The sequence below is a fragment of the Sus scrofa genome, chromosome 6, assembly GCF_054392235.1.
Source record: "Sus scrofa isolate SSC_HxYL_T2T_F1_AM1 chromosome 6, Sscrofa_HxYL_maternal_Yorkshire_Landrace_v2.0, whole genome shotgun sequence".
NCBI classification, from domain to species: Eukaryota; Metazoa; Chordata; class Mammalia; order Artiodactyla; family Suidae; genus Sus; species Sus scrofa.
The window spans coordinates 14,255,084-14,273,227 of NC_139388.1; the positions used below are offsets into that span (position 1 = coordinate 14,255,084).

The 18,144-nt window shown below is 41.5% G+C and overlaps 2 protein-coding genes and 2 non-coding genes across 7 annotated transcripts in view; 3 read left to right on the plus strand and 1 right to left on the minus strand.

The window, feature by feature from the left end:
• The window catches only part of COG4 (component of oligomeric golgi complex 4), a 31,577-nt gene extending 29,009 nt beyond the window's left edge, over window positions 1-2,568 (minus strand). Inside the window, exons 1-2 of one of the 2 annotated variants that reach the window (XR_014804921.1) lie at window positions 2,381-2,568; window positions 505-587 (exon numbers count right to left, since the gene is read on the minus strand). Coding sequence is in view for 1 of the 2 variants with exons in the window: in NM_001244337.1 (NP_001231266.1) it covers window positions 505-587; window positions 2,381-2,551 (254 nt within the window). In the remaining variant the exon portion in view is untranslated. 2 annotated transcript variants of the gene reach the window in all.
• Window positions 2,569-2,821: 253 nt separating this feature from the next.
• Window positions 2,822-18,144, plus strand: part of SF3B3 (splicing factor 3b subunit 3) — a 53,972-nt gene continuing 38,649 nt past the window's right edge. The window contains exons 1-9 of one of the 3 annotated variants that reach the window (XM_021093804.2): window positions 2,822-2,943; window positions 3,850-3,883; window positions 6,073-6,211; window positions 7,460-7,786; window positions 8,555-8,727; window positions 9,710-9,851; window positions 12,586-12,698; window positions 15,986-16,123; window positions 17,794-17,897. In XM_021093804.2, coding sequence (XP_020949463.1) covers window positions 6,142-6,211; window positions 7,460-7,786; window positions 8,555-8,727; window positions 9,710-9,851; window positions 12,586-12,698; window positions 15,986-16,123; window positions 17,794-17,897 — 1,067 coding nt within the window. In that variant the 5' untranslated portion in view covers window positions 2,822-2,943; window positions 3,850-3,883; window positions 6,073-6,141. Of the gene's footprint in view, window positions 3,006-3,849; window positions 3,884-6,072; window positions 6,212-7,459; window positions 7,787-8,554; window positions 8,728-9,709; window positions 9,852-12,585; window positions 12,699-15,985; window positions 16,124-17,793; window positions 17,898-18,144 lie in introns of all 3 variants that reach the window. The other 2 variants (XM_021093805.2, XM_021093803.2) reach the window with 2 other exon arrangements.
• LOC146402216 (small nucleolar RNA SNORD111) lies at window positions 8,084-8,162 on the plus strand. The gene has a single exon (XR_014808765.1). It is a non-coding gene; the product is annotated as a small nucleolar RNA SNORD111 (small nucleolar RNA).
• LOC146402217 (small nucleolar RNA SNORD111) lies at window positions 15,633-15,723 on the plus strand. The gene has a single exon (XR_014808764.1). It is a non-coding gene; the product is annotated as a small nucleolar RNA SNORD111 (small nucleolar RNA).

Genomic DNA, 18,144 nt, shown 5'->3' on the forward strand with positions numbered 1-18,144 from the left:
GCAATTTTTGATCCTTAGGCTAGGGATCAGATGTGAGCCACAGCTGCTACCTATGCCACAGCTGCAGCAATGCTAGGTTCTTCACCCACTTTGCTGGGCTGGGATCGATCCTGCAGCCCAGTGCTTGAGAGACAATGCAGATCCCGTTGCGCCGCAACAGGAACTCCCCAAATGATGTTAATACTTGCTGGTCCAAAACCACTTTGAGAACAATTTGACTACACTCTTAAGTATTCACTTTACTTGGAGGTAAATCTCCTTTACAATTCAAACTCAACTTGCATGGTAAAACAGAAAGGAAAAATAATAACATCCAACGGCTCCTGATGGAATTTATTTACTTAAAAATTTTATTTATTTATTTTTTGGCCCCATGGCACATGGAAGTTCCTAGGCCAGGGATTGAGTTGTGCCACAGCAGTGACAATACCAGACCTTAACTCGCTGTGCCATAGAGAAGTCCCTAATAGAATTTAAATAGCTTGTCCTGATATGTAGACTCACCCCATCCGGTGGAGAGTGACCATTTTACTTTCAATGGTGTTTTGCTGTTCCAAGAGAGCATCCAGCTCTCTCTCCACCACTTTCTGAAAGACAGAGAAACATTCTTTTGTTAGCATGGTCAAAAGGAACCCTAAGCATTATCTAATCCAACCACTTAGCTAAAGGGTAAATCCCACTTCAAATGTCTTCTTTCCTTTCACTAAACTCCTATAGAACTTTAACAAACAATACTTCATTTTTGCACTTATCAAATTAAATAATGTTACCTTATGTGTATCTTATTCCATCTAGGAGATGAACACCACGGAGGGAGAAAAGAAACCTTTATTCAATTTCATTGGCAAAATGCCTCACACAGGAAGGCATTTAAAATATAAAGGATAGGGAGTTCCTGTCATGGTTCAGCAGAAACAAATCTGACTAGTAACCATGGGGACCCAGGTTTGATCCCTGGCTTCATTCACTGGGTTAAGGATCTGGTGTTGCTGTGAGCTGTGGCGTAGGCTGGTGGCTACAGCTCTGATTTGACCCCTAGCCTGGGAATTTCCATATGCTGCGGCTGTAGCCCTAAAAAAGGGAAAAACAAACAAAAACCAAAACTAATATTGTTCTGTCTGTAAGATCAACTTAATTTTTTTCCTAACATACTGACCGATTCAATGAATGCAAGCTTAGGAATGTTAAGAGTATTGAATTTTATAAAGTACATCTTGCTGAAAAGTCTATCGGCATTGGTATAAATTAATACTTGAAAACTCTCAAAGAGAGTTCCCGCCGTGGCTCAGTGGAAATGAATCTGACTAGGATCCATGAGGATGCAGGTTCCATCCCTGGCCTCCCTCAGTGGGTTAAGGATCTGGTGTTGTCACTGCAGTGGTTTGGGTTGCTGCTGTGAGGGGATTTGACCCTTGGCCTGGGAACTTCTACATAGAGTGGGTGTAGCAAAAAAAAAAAAAAAAGTACTGACGGGAGATCCTGTTGTGGCTCAGCAGTTAACAAACCTGACTAGCATCCATGAGGATGCGGGTTTGATCCCCGAACTCAAACAGTGGGTTAAGGATCCAGCAGTGCCAGTGACCTGTGGTGTAGGTCACAGACACCGCTTGGATCTAGCATTGCTGTGGTGTGGCATAGGCAGCAGCTACAGCTCCGATTCCACCCCTAGCCTGGGAACTTCCATATGCCGCGGGTTCAGCCCGAAAAAGTAAAAAAAAAAAAAAAAAAAGTACTGACAGCATTAAGTTTCATGGAAAAGTGAGGAAGGCTGCTGGACATAATATAGCCAGTGCCCCTGGTTTGACGCTATGCAGGGGTAGCTACAAGAACTGAAATAACTTATTCACGATTAGACAGTTGTTTCTGAGTTTTAACATCTCAAGATTCTACAAAGCCCTGCATTGAACTGAAACGCTAAAATTACACCCCCAAATCATTTCCCACAGTAGAAAGTCTTAAAACGCTTTGTTTATTTACAATGATTTCTTGCTGAAATGAGGTAAGGTGAAAGCGTTTCATCACTTTAAAATTTATAAGCCCTTACAACAAAGCCTTTATTCTTATTATGAAAAGCAAGCGTGTGAGGAGATGCCCTTAAGTCTAACTTTAGGACCGCGGAGAAATCTAATGATTAAGGGCCAGGGAAATCAACAGGGGGCGGGGCAGATCGCCCAGACAACACGAAAATATGCTTGGGGGCATCAGACGGAGATGTCGGATCGCCCCAATTACATTCAACCACACTCCTGCTTCTCGAGTAGATGCTTTTTTTGTTTCCTCGTAAAGAAAAGAACTTCCCACAGCCCTGATTTCCCAAGAATGACGGCTCCTAGGCCCACTGCCCCTGTATCCTCCTGGAAAGAGAAGCTCAGCCCCCCACCTCCTCGCCGCAGAGCCGTTCGTACACAGCCTCCAGCTCCTGAAGCTCAGTCAGAGAGCGAATGAGCTCTGTGGAGATTTCCGAGCAGCGGCCTCCTCCCACGCCTTCAGGCGGCGGAGGCACCCCTGACAGCTTCTGAGGAGAATCGAGGTCCGCCATCTTGATTCCCATTCCGCGCTTCCGGCCCTGGGAGGCCCCCTCCTCGTAGGCGCGCCACGTCCTTGGGGCTGCCCACGGGAGTGCCTAGTGAATTTGTATATATGTTTTTAAAAGCCTACTTAAAAAGGTCTATTAATTCCCTATTTTCCTGGGAAAAGTGACAGTCATAAAAATATGTTTAAGTAATTTTTCGTGCGGCGTGGAAGCAAGACTGAAGCATTAAAGAGATTTATATGTACATTCTTCAGGCGCCGGTTGAGGACCTTTTTTCCGTCGCGCGCCAATCGGAAGGTCCCTGTTTTAGGAGCTAATGGCGGATGCCGGCGGCTTGGGCTTAGCGGCGGATTAGGCCTTGAGGGGACTGAGGATCTGTTGGATATCTGCGCCATCCTCCTGGCTTCAGGGTAAAGAAGCAGCTTTCTGACCTCCCTAGGCCTGAAGAGGTGGAGAGCGGCCATGTAGAAGGGTGGGCCGAGCCTTTTGTAAGGGTTTCTGAGAGAGTTTAGGCCCGAGGACTATGGGCAAGCGTCTAGGAGGTGATGGAGGGGAACGCAGGAGGGCAGCTTCACGAACTTGTGTTTCGCGACCGTTCGCACTGTGGGAACTAAGCCTAGCTCAAAATAAGCTTTCTAGAGACTGCGTAGCTTTTAGGCTTTGGGGGAGATGTAAGAAGGGGCGGGAGAGACGTTTTCCACTGGAGAAAGTAAACGGCACACCGACGGGGAGGTGAAAGATCAAGGGTGTTAAAAGTGTCAAGGACGGAAACAGTCTTTGAAATCTAGACCCTTTGTATTTGTGCTTTGGTGCTTGGGCAACTCATTTCCTTCTTTGATCCTCAGTTTATCGCTTGCAAAAATGGGGATAATTATATCTATCTTGAAGACTTTGCAGAGTTTAAATGCGGTGATGTTCTTCTCGTACATGGAGAAGGGGTGGAGGAGCAATCACAGGCTCATTTCCTAATATTCATAGACAGCAGGTAGAATTGGGGGAAATCAAAATTTACCAAGTTTTGGTCGTTACTAGTTTCCGGTATGTAGTGCTTGGTTGATCTTCCTCTGAAATGCAATTTCCCTTGTTACCCAAGATAAAAGAATAGTTGGGGAACCTGGGTCCAGCTAGGTTTTGGGAAAATAAATTCCAAAGTTTGTACTAGATGCTGTTAGTTGTAAAGGAACTAGAAAGTAGGCTGAGTTTTTCAGTAAGTTATAAAGGGCGAAAAGTAGCCTAGGAGAAGGTTTTCCAAGCTTCCGAAGTGGTCTTTGGTTTCCTATGTTTGTTTTCTGAAAGATTCTGTATCTTTCATACAGTCAACCCTACAATATAGATCACATTCACAACAAGGTAGGGGTTTCGTTGTAAATTTTGTTCTTGATAACTGCAAGTTTGAAATTATGTTTGAAATTTTATAACTGGAGTGAGATGCAAGAGAATAAATTATGTCTGAGACTCCATTCAACTTTTCTCATTTAACAAAACCAAATTTGCATGCTAATTACAGATACAATTGTAAGCTTTGAACTTCTCGAGATTCTTTGCTTTTGTCTCTGAATAATTGAGGGAAAATAGTTCAGTTTATTTTCCAGTGGTAAATGTATAGGTACTTTTATGGTGAAGATACCTCAGTTTGCAGTCTTGAGTCCTAAGAAGAATCCTTTTCTTTGTATATTCTTTTGTGGAGGCTTCATTCTGGGGTCGCATTTCGGTTTTTAGTTTTTGATGATACATAAGTTTAAATTCTAAATTTTAGTCACTCCTTAAATATAGAGCTGTATAGGAGATGCAAATGAAAACTACACTTAAGTTACCAGTTTTTTGTTTGTTTGTTTTGCTTTTTAGGGCTGCACCCAAGCAGCATATGGAGGTTCCCAGGCTAGGGGATCTAATTGGAGCCATTTCTGTGGCCTGCACCACAGCTCCACAGCAACTCTGGATCCTTAACCCACTGAGCAAGGCCAGGGATCAGAACCCGAAACCTCATGGTTCCTAGTTGGATTCATTAACCACTGAGCCACGATGGAAACTCCCAAGTTACCAGTTTTTATCTGTTAAATCAGCAGAGGTCTGGTTGTGGAGAATTATAGAGACCCATATATTGCTGGAGATATATTGGTAGAGCTTCTTTGGAAGGTAATTTGACACTGTCTCTGAATTTCAAATATATGAGGTCCTCAATCCTGAAATTGGATTTCTAGCAGTTAATCTTAGAGATACTGTTAATGCACTTATAAATGGTCTGTATATGAGTGATTTTCTTTGTAGCAGTGTTTATAATTGCAAGAGATCGGGAAGAACCTAAATGTTCCTCAGGAGAGTGTTGGCTAAATAAATCCTAATAGATGCATTCAGTGGAATACTCCACAGCCTTAATATAAAAATGAGAAAACATTTTGCTTACTGCTATGTCCAAGATAGGTAAAGTAATTAAAAACAGTTGCACCATAATGTGAGTGTATGATTTATGGTACCCAACCTTTAGTTAAATAGAAGGGATAAAATACAGCGTTAATGTATGTTTTTTTTTTGTACATACAGAAAATATCTGTAAGGACACGGTATAACTTGGTGAAATTGATTCGTCCAGGGAGGAAAAACTGGATGGCTAGGGCATGGGTGGAGTGAGCTTTTTGCTGTGCTTTTGAATTCTGAACCACGTGAAAGTAGAGCCTATTCAAATACAAGTAAATATAGATCTATGTGGTTTTGAGACAGTAAAATCAAATGGTGTTGGATTAATGGTACAGATTCCAGCTCCCAATGTTTTTACTACTACTACTTCTTCTTTTTTTTTTTTTTTTTTTTTTTTGTCTTTTTAGAGCAGCACCCGTGGCATATGGAGGTTACCAGGCTAGGGGTCGAATTGGAGCTACAGCTGCTGGCCAACGCCAGATCTGAGCCGCCTCTTCGACCTATACCACAGCTCACAGCAGCGCCGGATCCTTAAACCCACTGAGCGAGGCGAGGGATCGAACCTGAAACCTCATGGTTCCTAGTCAGATTCGTGAACCACTGAGCCACGACGGGCACTCCTGTTTTTACTACTTATGTAATCTCAAGGAGACAATTTAATTTCTTTTTTTTTTTTAATTAAAGAATAGTTGATTTACGGTGTACTTTTTCAGCTCAATTTCATCTGTAAAATTAGTATAATGAATACTTTATATGTGTCTTGTGAGATTAGAAACAGTATGATTGATGGAACATTGTAAATCAACTATAATAAAAATTTTTTTAAAAAAAGAAACAGTATGAAGCATAGTGCCTGACATGTAGAAGGCACTCTGTTTTTTGTTTTTTTTTTTTTTTGACCACACCTGCGTCTTGTGGAAGTTCCCAGACCAGGGATCAAACACTTGCCACAGCAGTGACCCAAGCTGCTGCAGTGAAAATGAAGTAGAAGGTACTCTTAATTATAAGTAATGTTGTATGTCTTACTTTATTAGTTACGCTGTCTTCACCTAGAAGTTCCCATACGGAAATGTCTGTTAAAATAATTTCAAAGCTGGTATTTTTCTGCTTTTATGTGCTTTTAGCTTGCTTGGACTTGGTTATAATCAAGGCCTGGATTGTGGAGCTATAGGTGGCTCAGTATTACTGCCACCATGTTCCTGTACAACTTGACCTTGCAGCGAGCCACTGGCATCAGCTTTGCCATTCATGGAAACTTCTCTGGTAAGTTCTGCTACTATCTGAGTTTAAAATTTTTTTTTTTTTTTTTGTCTTTTGCTATTTCTTTGGGCCGCTCCCGCGGCATATGGAGGTTCCCAGGCTAGGGGTCGAATTGGAGCTGTAGCCACCGGCCTATGCCAGAGCCACAGCAACGCGGGATCCAAGCCGCGCCTGCGACCTACACCACAGCTCACGGCAACGCCGGATCGTTAACCCACTGAGCAAGGGCAGGGACCGAACCCGCAACCTCATGGTTCCTAGTCGGATTCGTTAACCACTGCGCCACGATGGGAACTCCTAAAATTTTTGATATTAGTAGTTTTGCCTCAAATTGCCTTTTTTTTTCTTTTTTTGGTGCGGCAGTTTTAAAAGTTCTTTGAGACACTTTATCAGAGTTAATATGATTTCTTAGAGCAGTTACCTTAAAGGTGGGCTAGAAGGTGCCTTTGAAAGTTTTTAATTTTATGAAGTTAAACATATGTATTACAGACAACTTAATTATGCTGATTGATGGCAAATCTTAGAGGAAAAAAAAAGTGTGTGTGTGTGTTTAAATGGACATACCTGTGACATTTGGACGTTCCCCTGCCAGGGATTGAATCTTGAGCCACACCTTGACCTACACCATAGCTGTGACAACAGCAGATCCTTTAACCCACTGTGCTGGGGAATCAAACCTGAGCCTCTGCAGCGACCTCAGCTGCTGCAGTTGGATTCTTAACTCACTGTGCCTCAGTGGGAACTCCCAAGAACAAGGTTTTTTTTAAAAAAAAAAACAACAAAACTTGCGTGACTGTTTTTAGGAAGCTTTTCTTTGATACTGCTTTTGTTAGATGACTTAAATTCTAGGAAAATTACCCTTTTTTTAGTGCTACATCCACAGCATATGGAAGTTCCCAGGCTAGGGGTTGAATCAGAGCTGCAGCTGCTGGCCTTTGCCACAACCACAGCAATGCCAGGTCTGAGCTGTATCTGTGACTACACCACAGCTCATGGCAAGGCTGGGTCCTTAACGCACTGAGTGGGGCCAGGGGTTGAACCCCACAACCTCATGGATTCTAGTCGGGTTTGCTTGCACCGAACCGCAATTGGGAACTTCCGAAAATTACCTTTCAAAGTAGAATAAACTGTCTTAAAATACTAAGCCCCCCAGCTCATTTAACTATATTTTTAGTGGTATTTTGATTCATTCAGGTTGTTTTTTTGGACACGTTTTGATTGTTCATGATCTTTATCTTTTGTGTGATTTAGGAACCAAACAACAGGAAATTGTTGTTTCCCGGGGGAAAATCTTAGAGCTGCTTCGCCCTGACCCCAACACTGGCAAAGTACACACTCTACTAACTGTGGAAGTGTTTGGTGTCATCCGGTCTCTCATGGCCTTTAGGTTGACGGGTGGCACGAAAGATTACATTGTGGTTGGCAGTGACTCAGGTCGGATTGTTATCCTGGAATACCAGCCATCTAAGAACATGTTTGAAAAAATTCACCAAGAAACCTTTGGCAAAAGTGGATGCCGCCGCATTGTTCCTGGCCAGTTCTTAGCTGTGGATCCCAAAGGGAGAGCTGTTATGATTAGTAAGTGACTTGCTCTGTTGACTCTTAGACTCTTAAAGAAACTAAGTTTAGGATAACAATGCTGTAATCTTGGCAGTGTGCCCAGAAATCACTCAGCTGTGTAAAGTTTGGGTCATTTTGGGTTAACTCCGAAGTTTAAAGTTGCTTTTCCTTTTAAAACAATGCGAAAAGTTTTAACACATATTTTCTACTTCTTGGTTGGAGATGGGTGTGTTTCCATTTCTTTCTATAGCAAAAAAAAAAAAAACTATACTGGAAGATTTTACATTATTAGGTAATGGATATGGTTGCTGTCATCAGCCTGAAGTGATGATTCACATTCATGTCTCTTCTCTGATAAATTCTTGAAGAAAAGTCTGTGTATCTGATCAGGCTTCCAGAGGGCAGCCCTCTGACCAGTCACAAAATCATTAGATGTAATTCAGAGAATAAATCTGACAAATATATGCATTATTTAGTTAATCATAAAAAATTTTGATGAGTTAGTGGGATATTAAGATTCCTATTACTTATAAAATAACTTAGAAGACTGTTGTCTCCTCCCCCCAAAAAAAAGATCTGTTAGGAAGATGGAGGGTAAAGTTATGTTCTTGTCTGTTTGTCTTGTCTGTCTTAGAAACAAAATCCTCTTAACACACTTGTAGAATTAGTGATGGCTGTTAATGATTTTTCATAAAATAATCATTATGTGAATCTAGCTGTTCTGCAATCCCTCTTTTCATTATCTGGTGTTTTTTTTTATGTTTTTGTCTCCTTCAATAATAACAGGTGCCATCGAGAAACAGAAATTGGTATATATCTTGAATAGAGATGCTGCAGCCCGGCTTACCATTTCATCTCCCCTGGAGGCCCACAAAGCGAACACTTTAGTATATCATGTGGTTGGAGTGGATGTGGGATTTGAAAATCCAATGTTTGCTTGTCTGGAAATGGATTATGAGGTAATTGGGCGCAGGGAGCCGGGGGGTCCTTAGTCTTTCTTTCTACCTTCCCTTTCTCCCCCACCTCTCCCCCTCCCTCCCTCCTTTGGGTTTCTTCTACTCACCTTGGTGCTTTCTTGAAATTGCTTTCTTCATTGTGCATGCCTTTTTTTTTTTTTTTTGGTCTTTTGGTCCCTTCTACGGCCACACCCGAGGCATATGGAGGTTCCCAGACTAGGGGTCTAATTGGAACCGTAGCCGCCGGCCTACACCAGAGCCACAGCAAAGCCAGATCTGAGCCGAGTCTGCAACCTACACCACAGCTTATGGCAACGCTGAAGTCTTAACCCACTGAGCGAGGCCAGGGATCCAACCCTGCGACCTCATGGTTCCTAGTCGGGTTTGTTAACCACTGAACCATGACAGGAACTCCCACTCTTCATGTCTTATATCTTAACTTGCACACAATGTGTTTTTTGGTGTTTTTTTGTTGTTGTTTTGTTTTTGTTTTTTTTTTGTTTTGTTTTGTTTTATTTTTTTGCGTGTGTGTTCTAAATGCCTTACTGAAATGCTTTGGAATGTTTCAGAGTTTACCTGACTGTATAATAGCACTTTGCTTTGATTTGAACAGTCTCCCTGTGAAAACAAAGTGTTTATTGGGAAATCTGCCTAACAAAGGGGGTGAAGTTGTATTGGGATTTTTTTTTACTCAGAGGTAGTGAAAGGTAGGACATACCATTCTTGCCTTTGAATGATGGGAGTATTCAACTAGAGGTTGAATTGAATAGAGTTGAGCTGAATAACCCTGCTCCCAGGAAGATAAGACTGGGTTCTTGCTCCCACTCTGCCAGTATTATTCAGTGCGAACTTCAGCAAACCATTTGGCATCTTTGGACCACTGCTTTCTCATTTGTGAAAATGAGGAATACTGATGACCTTTCCAACTCTAAAATTTTGATTTTATGGTATTTATTAGTTTTTGCGCCTCTGTTACTCTCTATAGGAAGCAGACAATGATCCAACTGGGGAAGCCGCGGCTAATACCCAGCAGACGCTTACTTTCTATGAGTTAGACCTTGGTTTAAATCATGTGGTCCGAAAATACAGTGAACCTTTGGAAGAACATGGCAACTTCCTTATTACAGGTACTTTTCTCTTAGAGCTGCTCTGTACTATTTTATTTGGTCTGTTTTATGCTGAAACTTAGGAGGGTTTACCTCATAGAATTTGAAGATTCTAATCCATTTGTAGTAAACCTGAGTGCTTTGTCTGCTTTGGCAAGGTTAGAAATGCAGTGGTTAATGCTTATCCTTTAATTCAGGGAAGAAAGAGTATTCAGCTTGGAATATTGATTACTATTGGTTGCTCCGGTGTTTTGACTGTAGTCAGTCTTTCATTCTCTTTATGAAAGTCAAAATGTGGCTCTGTGAAAAGACATGGTATAGATAAACCCAAAAGGCAAAACTATTTCGTCCATGAATTTGAAAACCCAGGTAAAATAGAAATATTTTTGAAAACTGTTACCGAAATTGATCCAAAAAGAAGTTAAAAACATGAGTAGACCAGCATTTGTTAAAGAAATTGAAGCAGTAGTCAGATGGTTTTTTTCCTTCAGAAGATTTAAGGTCCATAATTTTCAGGGACCTTAAATTTCTCAAGATGGGAGAAAGAATAAAAGCCTTTGTTCTACTTCATGGGCCTCATGTAACTTCAGTCCCAAAACTGGGGAGAGATAGTAATAAGAAAAATTTGCAGACTGGTTATACTTATGACTATAGATACAAAATCTTAAGTTTTAGGAAATTAGATTCGATAGTGTTTTACATGCACCATTACTAAGTAAGATTTTTGTAGGAGCTCAGAGATCTTCACCATTAAGGATCAGTCAGCATTAGTTTATGGCACAACATTGTAAACAACTGTACTTTAATTGAAAAAAACTATCAGCATTTGTTTAATTCATTATGTTAAAAGACAGAAGAACAACTATATTTGTGGTCATCTCAATTTTATCAGGCTTAGGTAAGACAATGATCCAGTCCTCTGTTTTGAGTCTTTTGTACTTGATGTCTAATATGAAATATGTCTGTTGTTGGGAAGGATTTTGGAGAAAAATAATAAAAGATGACACTAGTTTCTGAGGATTAAATCTTAGGAAGAGACTAAGCAGAAGAATTTTAGAAAATAGGTTATACCTAATAATTTGCTATAGCATGTAACTATACTTTCCATTTATGAGAGTTTCATTTGTTAAAAGAATTTTTACTTAGCTTCTACGATCAGTATGTGCAGAAGTCAGTCTCCTGGAACTGCAGTGGTGAAAAATAAGGTGTCGTGTCTCCTTTTATGCAGGATTGAGTATAGTGGTGAATATGTGCTAGTAACAGAAAATTGCCACAAATGCCATGACAATGTGGAGGAGTCCCTGGCCTAGGGAAGGGAAGACAACGGGTTAGAGACCATTTTCTGAAGAAGTACTCTCTCAGCTCAGACCTAAGGCATTAGTTCAGGACAGTGAGGGTGGCGGAGTTTTTGTTGTGGGCAAAAGTAGCAGGAAGCACAAAGGTCCAAATGCAGGAAAAAACGTTCACTGAAAAAACTGAGAGGTCATTGTGATTGGATCATTAGACATAAAGGGCTGGGGTAGAGGTAGTGGTGGGGAGGGAGGTAGCTATTGAGGGATTTTAAACAAGAGAATAATGACCTGTTAAGGGTGAACAAAATTTTAGGAAGATCCCTTGGTTGCATTTTGGTAGGGGAATGAAGGGCAAAAGACAAGGCCAGGAAATTGGTCAAAAAGCTGTTTCACTAAACCAAAAGAGATTTGCAGCATGAGGACTGCTAAGGAGGTAGAATCAGTAGGGCTAAGGGAGGGGAGAGAATTGAAAGATGACACCTCAGTTTCTTCTTTTTCTTCTTCTTCTTTTTTTTTTTTTTTTGTCTTTTTGCCTTTTCTAGGGCTGCTCCCATGGCATGTGGAGGGTCCCAGCCAGACTAGGGGCTGAATCAGAGCTGTAGCTGTCGGCCTATACCACAGCCACAGCAATGCAGGATCCGAGCTGCATCTGCAACCTACACCACAGCTTTCAGCAATGCTGGATCCTTAACCCACTGAGCAAGGACAGGGATCGAACCTGTAACCCATGGTTCCTAGTTAGATTTGTTAACCACTGAGCCATGATGGGACCTCCCCTAGTTTTTTCTTTGATGGCGGTGTTCTCTAAGGCTGAGTACCCAGGAAGTGAAACAGGTTTGGGAAGGAATTTGGTGCTTGTTTATGAATAAATTCATTTTTAAGCTGCTATGGAATATTCATGTGAGAGTGTCCATTAGGCAGTTGGATTATAGGTGTAAAGCTGAGAACTGATTTCTGGGCTTGGAGCTAAACATTAAGATGCATTATCAGGAGTTCCTGTCGTGGCTCAGTGGTTAACGAATCCGATTAGGAACCATGAGGTTGCAGGTTCGATCCCTGGCCTCGCTAAGTGGGTTAAGGATCCGGCGTTGCTGTGAGCTGTGGTGTAGGTTGCAGACGTGGCTCAGATCCCATGTTTCTGTGGCTGTGGCGTAGGCTGGCGGCTACAGCTCCAATTCGACCCCTAGTCTGGGAACCTCCATGTGCCACAGGAGCGGCCCAAGAATTGGCAAAAAGACCAAAAAAAAAAAAGATGCATTATCAGGTATCTGGACAGGGTGAGGTCACCCAAAGTTGTGTTCCATCCTTATCTGGCGTAACTGTCAGGGAGGAGACACTTTTAACGTTTATCACCTTCTTTAGGCACACTATATCTTCAGGTTGCGCTGAAGGAAAGGAATAGAGGCCAAATTGTAATTTATGATTATGTCAAATCATTGCTGAGTTTCATTTTCTCTTGACAGTTCCTGGAGGGTCAGATGGTCCAAGTGGAGTGCTGATCTGTTCTGAAAACTATATCACTTACAAGAACTTTGGTGACCAGCCAGATATCCGCTGTCCGATTCCCAGGAGACGGGTATGGTCTTTGTTTGCCGTAAGAAAAAAATATATTTGTGTGGAGTTAACCTAAATTTTTATAATTACAGTATAGTCTCTTAGTTGTTAATCGTTTTAATTTCTTTGTAGATGTTGTTTTTAATAAAGCCAGTGAAATGCTTTAGTAAAAGCAAAACAAAATCCTGAGAAAGGTAATTAAAAAGCGACACAGGAGTTCCCGTCGTGGCGCAGTGGTTAACGAATCCGACTAGGGACCATGAGGTTGTGGGTTCAATCCCTGTCCTTGCTCAGTGGGTTAAGGATCTGGCGTTGCCGTGAGCTGTGGTATAGGTCGCAGACGTGGCTCAGATCCCACGTTGCTATGGCTCTGACGTAGGCTGGCGGCCACAGCTCCGATATGACCCCTAGCCTGCGAACCTCCATGTGCTGCGGGAGTGACCCTAGAAAAGACAAAAAAAAAAAAAAAAGGCGACACAATTCTATGTTGTACACCCGAAACTAATATAACATTGTAGATCAGTTTTACTTGAGTAAAGAAAAAACCCAACATACTTTTCATTTTTGAAGAACACGTGTGCATTATAAATTTGAAATATCTAAAAGTTTCTAGTTTGAATAAGCCAGGCATATTTATTGAAGATACATTTTCTTTCATTCTCTTTGTCCTGTCCCCACTGCACCATTCCAACACACAGAAAAATTTTAAAGAAGCACAGTGAATGTATGTCTTTCACTTAGATTCACCAATTAATACTCTTGCTGCATTAGACTTTTCTTGGGTATCTGTACATTTTTTTTTAAGGCAAAACAATTTGAAGATAAATTATAGGCATCATGACACTTAGAATTTTCTAAGATGTAGCCTCGAAGAAGGAGGAAATTTTCCTATATAATGATACCGTCAATACTGTGCCCATGAAATTTACCATTTTGAGTAATATCATTTTATTTACTTTATATACCAGTTTTTCTCCTTGTCCCCCAAAGTCCCTTATATTTCCCTGTAGTCTCCTTTAATTTAGAATGCTTCCTTTCACCTTTGTTTTGGGTCTTTTATGATAACTGAAAAATTTTAAGAGTCTGGGCTAATTTTCTTGTTTGAAAAGATACTGCAGTTTGTTGCAGTATCTTTTCTCTGATGATTATATCCATGTTACCATTTTTGACATAATTATTAGTAGGTGGTGATATATTTTTCCCACTACATCACATTATGGCTGTGTGATGTTGGTTTGATTCATTATTGGTGATGCTAAATTGAACACTTTGTTAAGGTGGTGTCAGCCAGCTTCTCTTTGTTGTAAAGGTACTTTTTCCTTTTTGTAATTGGTGTGGAAACTGGTGATGAACTTTGAGACTGTTTCCCTGAAATCTTTTCACACAACAGCTTTCCCCTCAATCATTTACTACATTGTTAGTTGAAAATGGTGTTTTATTGCCTTTAAGTTTACTTTGGTGTTTTTTTGTTTGTTTTGTTTCTTGTTTTTTTAGAGCTATACCCATGGCATATGGAAGTTCCCAGGCTAGGGTCAAATTGGAGCTGCAGCTGCTGGCCTAGGCCATAGCCACAGTAGTGCAAGATCCATGCCACATCTGTAACCTACACCTTAGCTCATGGGAATGCCAGATCCTTAACCCACAGAGTGGAGCCAGGGATTGAACCCGAGTCCTAATAGATACTAGTTGAGTTTGTTATCATTGAGCCACAGTGGGAACTCCCTACTTTGGAAATTATTAAGCATGAAGTTGGCCCTCCATATCTGCAAGGTTCTCATCCATGGCTAAGGAGGGCTGACTATTCCTTGTATTACCCTATTTTATACAAGGGGTTGATTTGAGCATCTGTAGATTTTGGTATCTGTGGGGACTCCTTGAACTAACCCCTTATGGATATTGACCGATGATTGTATACATAATGAACTTATGTTACCCAGCTTCAACAGTTATCAGCAGCCCATGCATAATAATTGATCTCTGCTTGCTTAGTGTCTTCTCTCACCCCTGATTATTTATCTTTTTAGTATTAATTTATAGGTCCTAGGGTTAAACCTTTAGGACTTATCTAGTACATGGTATCTCTATAAACATTCATTAGTTTTTTGTTTGTTTTTTTGCCATTTCTAGGGCCGCTCCCTCGGCGTATGGAAGTTCCCAGACTAGGGGTTTAATCGCAGCTGTAGCCGCTGCCTACACCAGAGCCACAGCAACATGGGCTCCGAGCCGTGTCTGCAACCTACACCACAGCTCATGGCAATGCTGGATCCTTAACCCACTGAGCAAGGCCAGGGATCGAGCCTGCAACCTCATGGTTCCTAGTCGGATTCATTAACCACTGAGCCATGGCGGGAATTCCATTCATTAGTTTTTAAAAAACTGGTAAGATTAGTAAGTAAAATTCTTCTTGGCAAGGAGTGGGAAGTAATTCAGTTTAGCTGGTAGGAATTTATTGAGCACCTAACTGCCAGGTGCTATACTTGGCCTCAGGGCTACAAAGAAGTATAAACCATGTTTTGCCCTGGAAGAGCTTTACTCTGAGAGATCTTGGAAACATTCAATGTTTGAAACATTAAAAAAGAAGACCAGCGAGTTCCCTTCATGGCTCAGCAGTTAACAAATCTGACTAGGATCCATGAGGATGCTGGTTCGATCACTGATGTCACTCAGTTGATTAAGGATCCAGTGTTGTTGTGATCTGTGGTGTAGGTCGCAGACATGGCTTGATCCCACGTTGCTGGGCTGTGGTGTAGGCCAGCAACTGTAGCTCCTATTCCACCCTAACTGTAGCTTGGGAACTTCCATATGCTGTGGATGCAGCCCTAAAAAGCAAAAAAAAAAAAAACCAAAATCCAGCCAAGAGGGGGATCATTCCTTTTAGGAATTAGGGAAGTTTATATGGAATAAGGCTAGACGGTTTGGATGGTATTATTATGGACATTTTTGAGTCTTCAATTTACAGCCTGAAATGATGATTCTTTAAATTTCATGTCTCTTCTCTGACATTTTTCTCTGGAGATGGTTCTTGCCTAATTGATCTGATCAGGCTGTAGAGTGGACTTCTAGGGTTTTTGGTTGTTTTTGTTTTTGTGTAGAGCCTTTATTATGTATTTATAGTAGGCAAGGGATTTTTGCTTACTGTATATTAGTCCTGTGGCTGTCAGGCTGCTCTGGGTCAGAACTTGCATGGAGAGAACTCCAGGTGCCTTTAGGCCTTGGGGGTCCTATATGATCCCTGTTGGTAAGGTGCTGAAATCTAGAAATAAGGAGTACTCGTTTTTAAGATGTTGTTTGTATATTTGACTTTGCTAGAATGACCTGGATGACCCCGAAAGAGGAATGATTTTTGTCTGCTCTGCCACCCATAAGACCAAATCGATGTTCTTCTTTTTGGCCCAAACTGAGCAGGGAGATATCTTTAAGATCACTTTGGAGACAGATGAAGATATGGTAAGTAGACCATGGATGGAGGGGAAAAAAGGGAAAAACTCATTTGTTGTGGTTGGTCCAGTTTGATAAAACTTCCTATAATATTATCTTAGTTTTTTCTTTTCTTTTTATGACCGTACTTGTGGCATATGGAAGTGTCTGGGCTAGGGGTTGAATCAGAGCTGCAGCTGCAGGCCTGTGCCTCAGCTTGCGGTGTGGCAGACACCACATCCTTAGCCCACTGAGCCACAATGGGAACTCCTATCCTAATATTTTATATGGCCATACCTGTGACATGTGGAAGTTCCCAAGCTAGGGATCAAATCGGAGCTGCAGCTGCTGGCCTACGCTACAGCAACACAGGATCTGAGCTGCTTCTGCAGCCTATACTACAGCTCACGGCAATGCCAGATCCTTAACCCACTAGGCAGGGACATGGCTTGACCCTGTCTCTTCCTGGATCTTAGTTTGTTTCATTACCACTGAGCCATGATGGGAACTCCACTTTTTTTAAAAACAAACATTTTTTAATTTATTGATTTATTTTCTTGGCGGAGCCCATGGCATATGAACATTCCCAGGCTGGGATCAAACCCAAGCCATTACAGTGAGGTCGGATCCTTACCCACTGTGCCACAAGAGAGTTCCAGTTTCATCCTAATTTTAGTATAATTAGATAACCTTATTTTAAAAACTGATGTATACATTTAAGCTTTACAAAATGGTTTTATTAAGTCATGTGTGGTTATTACAGCTACTCTCAGAAAGGACAGTTTATGCTAAACAAGTTAAAAAAATAGAGGCATTCCCAATGAGGCACAGTGGGATCAGTGGCATCTCTGCAGCACCAGAGGTTCAGTCCCCGGCTTGCTTTGCTATAATTGTGATGTAGGTAGCAACTTTGGCTTGGATCTAATCCCTGGCCCAAGAACTCCATATGCTGTGAGTCGGCCAAAAAACCCAAAGGGAACAGAATGCCTTAAGTGTTGCCTAAGTTATTGCATGGGTCGCAGGATCTGGTTTGGCTGTGGCTGCAGCTCTAGTTTGGCTCCTGGCCTGGAAACTTCCATATGCCACTGGTGGGCAGGTTAAAAAAAAAAAAGGCAAGGAGAAAATAAAAAGAATCCAACTTCAGGGGCTCGAGTCACTCTCGGAGGCAAGGGTTCGATCCTTGGCCCTGGAACTTCCACATACCAGGGGTGCGGCATATTCAGCTCTGCCGTTGTGACACAAAAGCAGCCATTAGGCAGTATGGAAACTAACAGGCATGGCTGGCCTACAAGCTATAGTTTGCTAACCCCTGGTTTGGACGTGAAGGAATAGTATTTTATTTGCTACTTGGCTCATTATAAGACTAAGCTACCTTTTTTTTTTTTTTTTTTTTTTTGGTCTTGTCTTTTTAGGGCCTCACGCACAGCATATGGCAGTTCCCAAGCTAGGGATAAAATCAAAACTGTAGTTGCCGGCCTACACCACTGCCACAGCAACACAGGATCCAAGCCTCGTTTTCGACCTATACCACACCAATGCTGGATCCTTAACCCCTAGCAAGGCCAGGGATTGGACCTGTGTCCTCATGGATGCTAGTTAGGTTTATTAACCACTGAGCCATGACAGGAACTCCTGGGCTACTTTCTTTGCCCTAGCTTCACTTGTCTATACATTAGAATATTTTTCTCTTTTCACTCTAGGTTACTGAGATCCGGCTCAAGTATTTTGATACTGTGCCTGTTGCTGCTGCCATGTGTGTGCTTAAAACAGGCTTCCTTTTTGTAGCATCAGAATTTGGAAACCAGTGAGTAACCCTTTTATCTCGTTTCACCCTGGTTACTATAAAAGTTGGGTTAAAGATGTGGCTTCAAGGCCATGGAGCTTTTCCCAAGAATGTTTTACTTTCTTTAAAACAAAAGTTTTGCCCTCTTTTCTCTTTGACATTTTCTTTTGGTGTCTTCCTCTTGTTTAGTGGCTTCAATCAATAGCTATGGGTAGCTGCAAAAAATAGCTTTAGAAGTGATCTCTCCTGAGCTTTTTGCTGGACATTT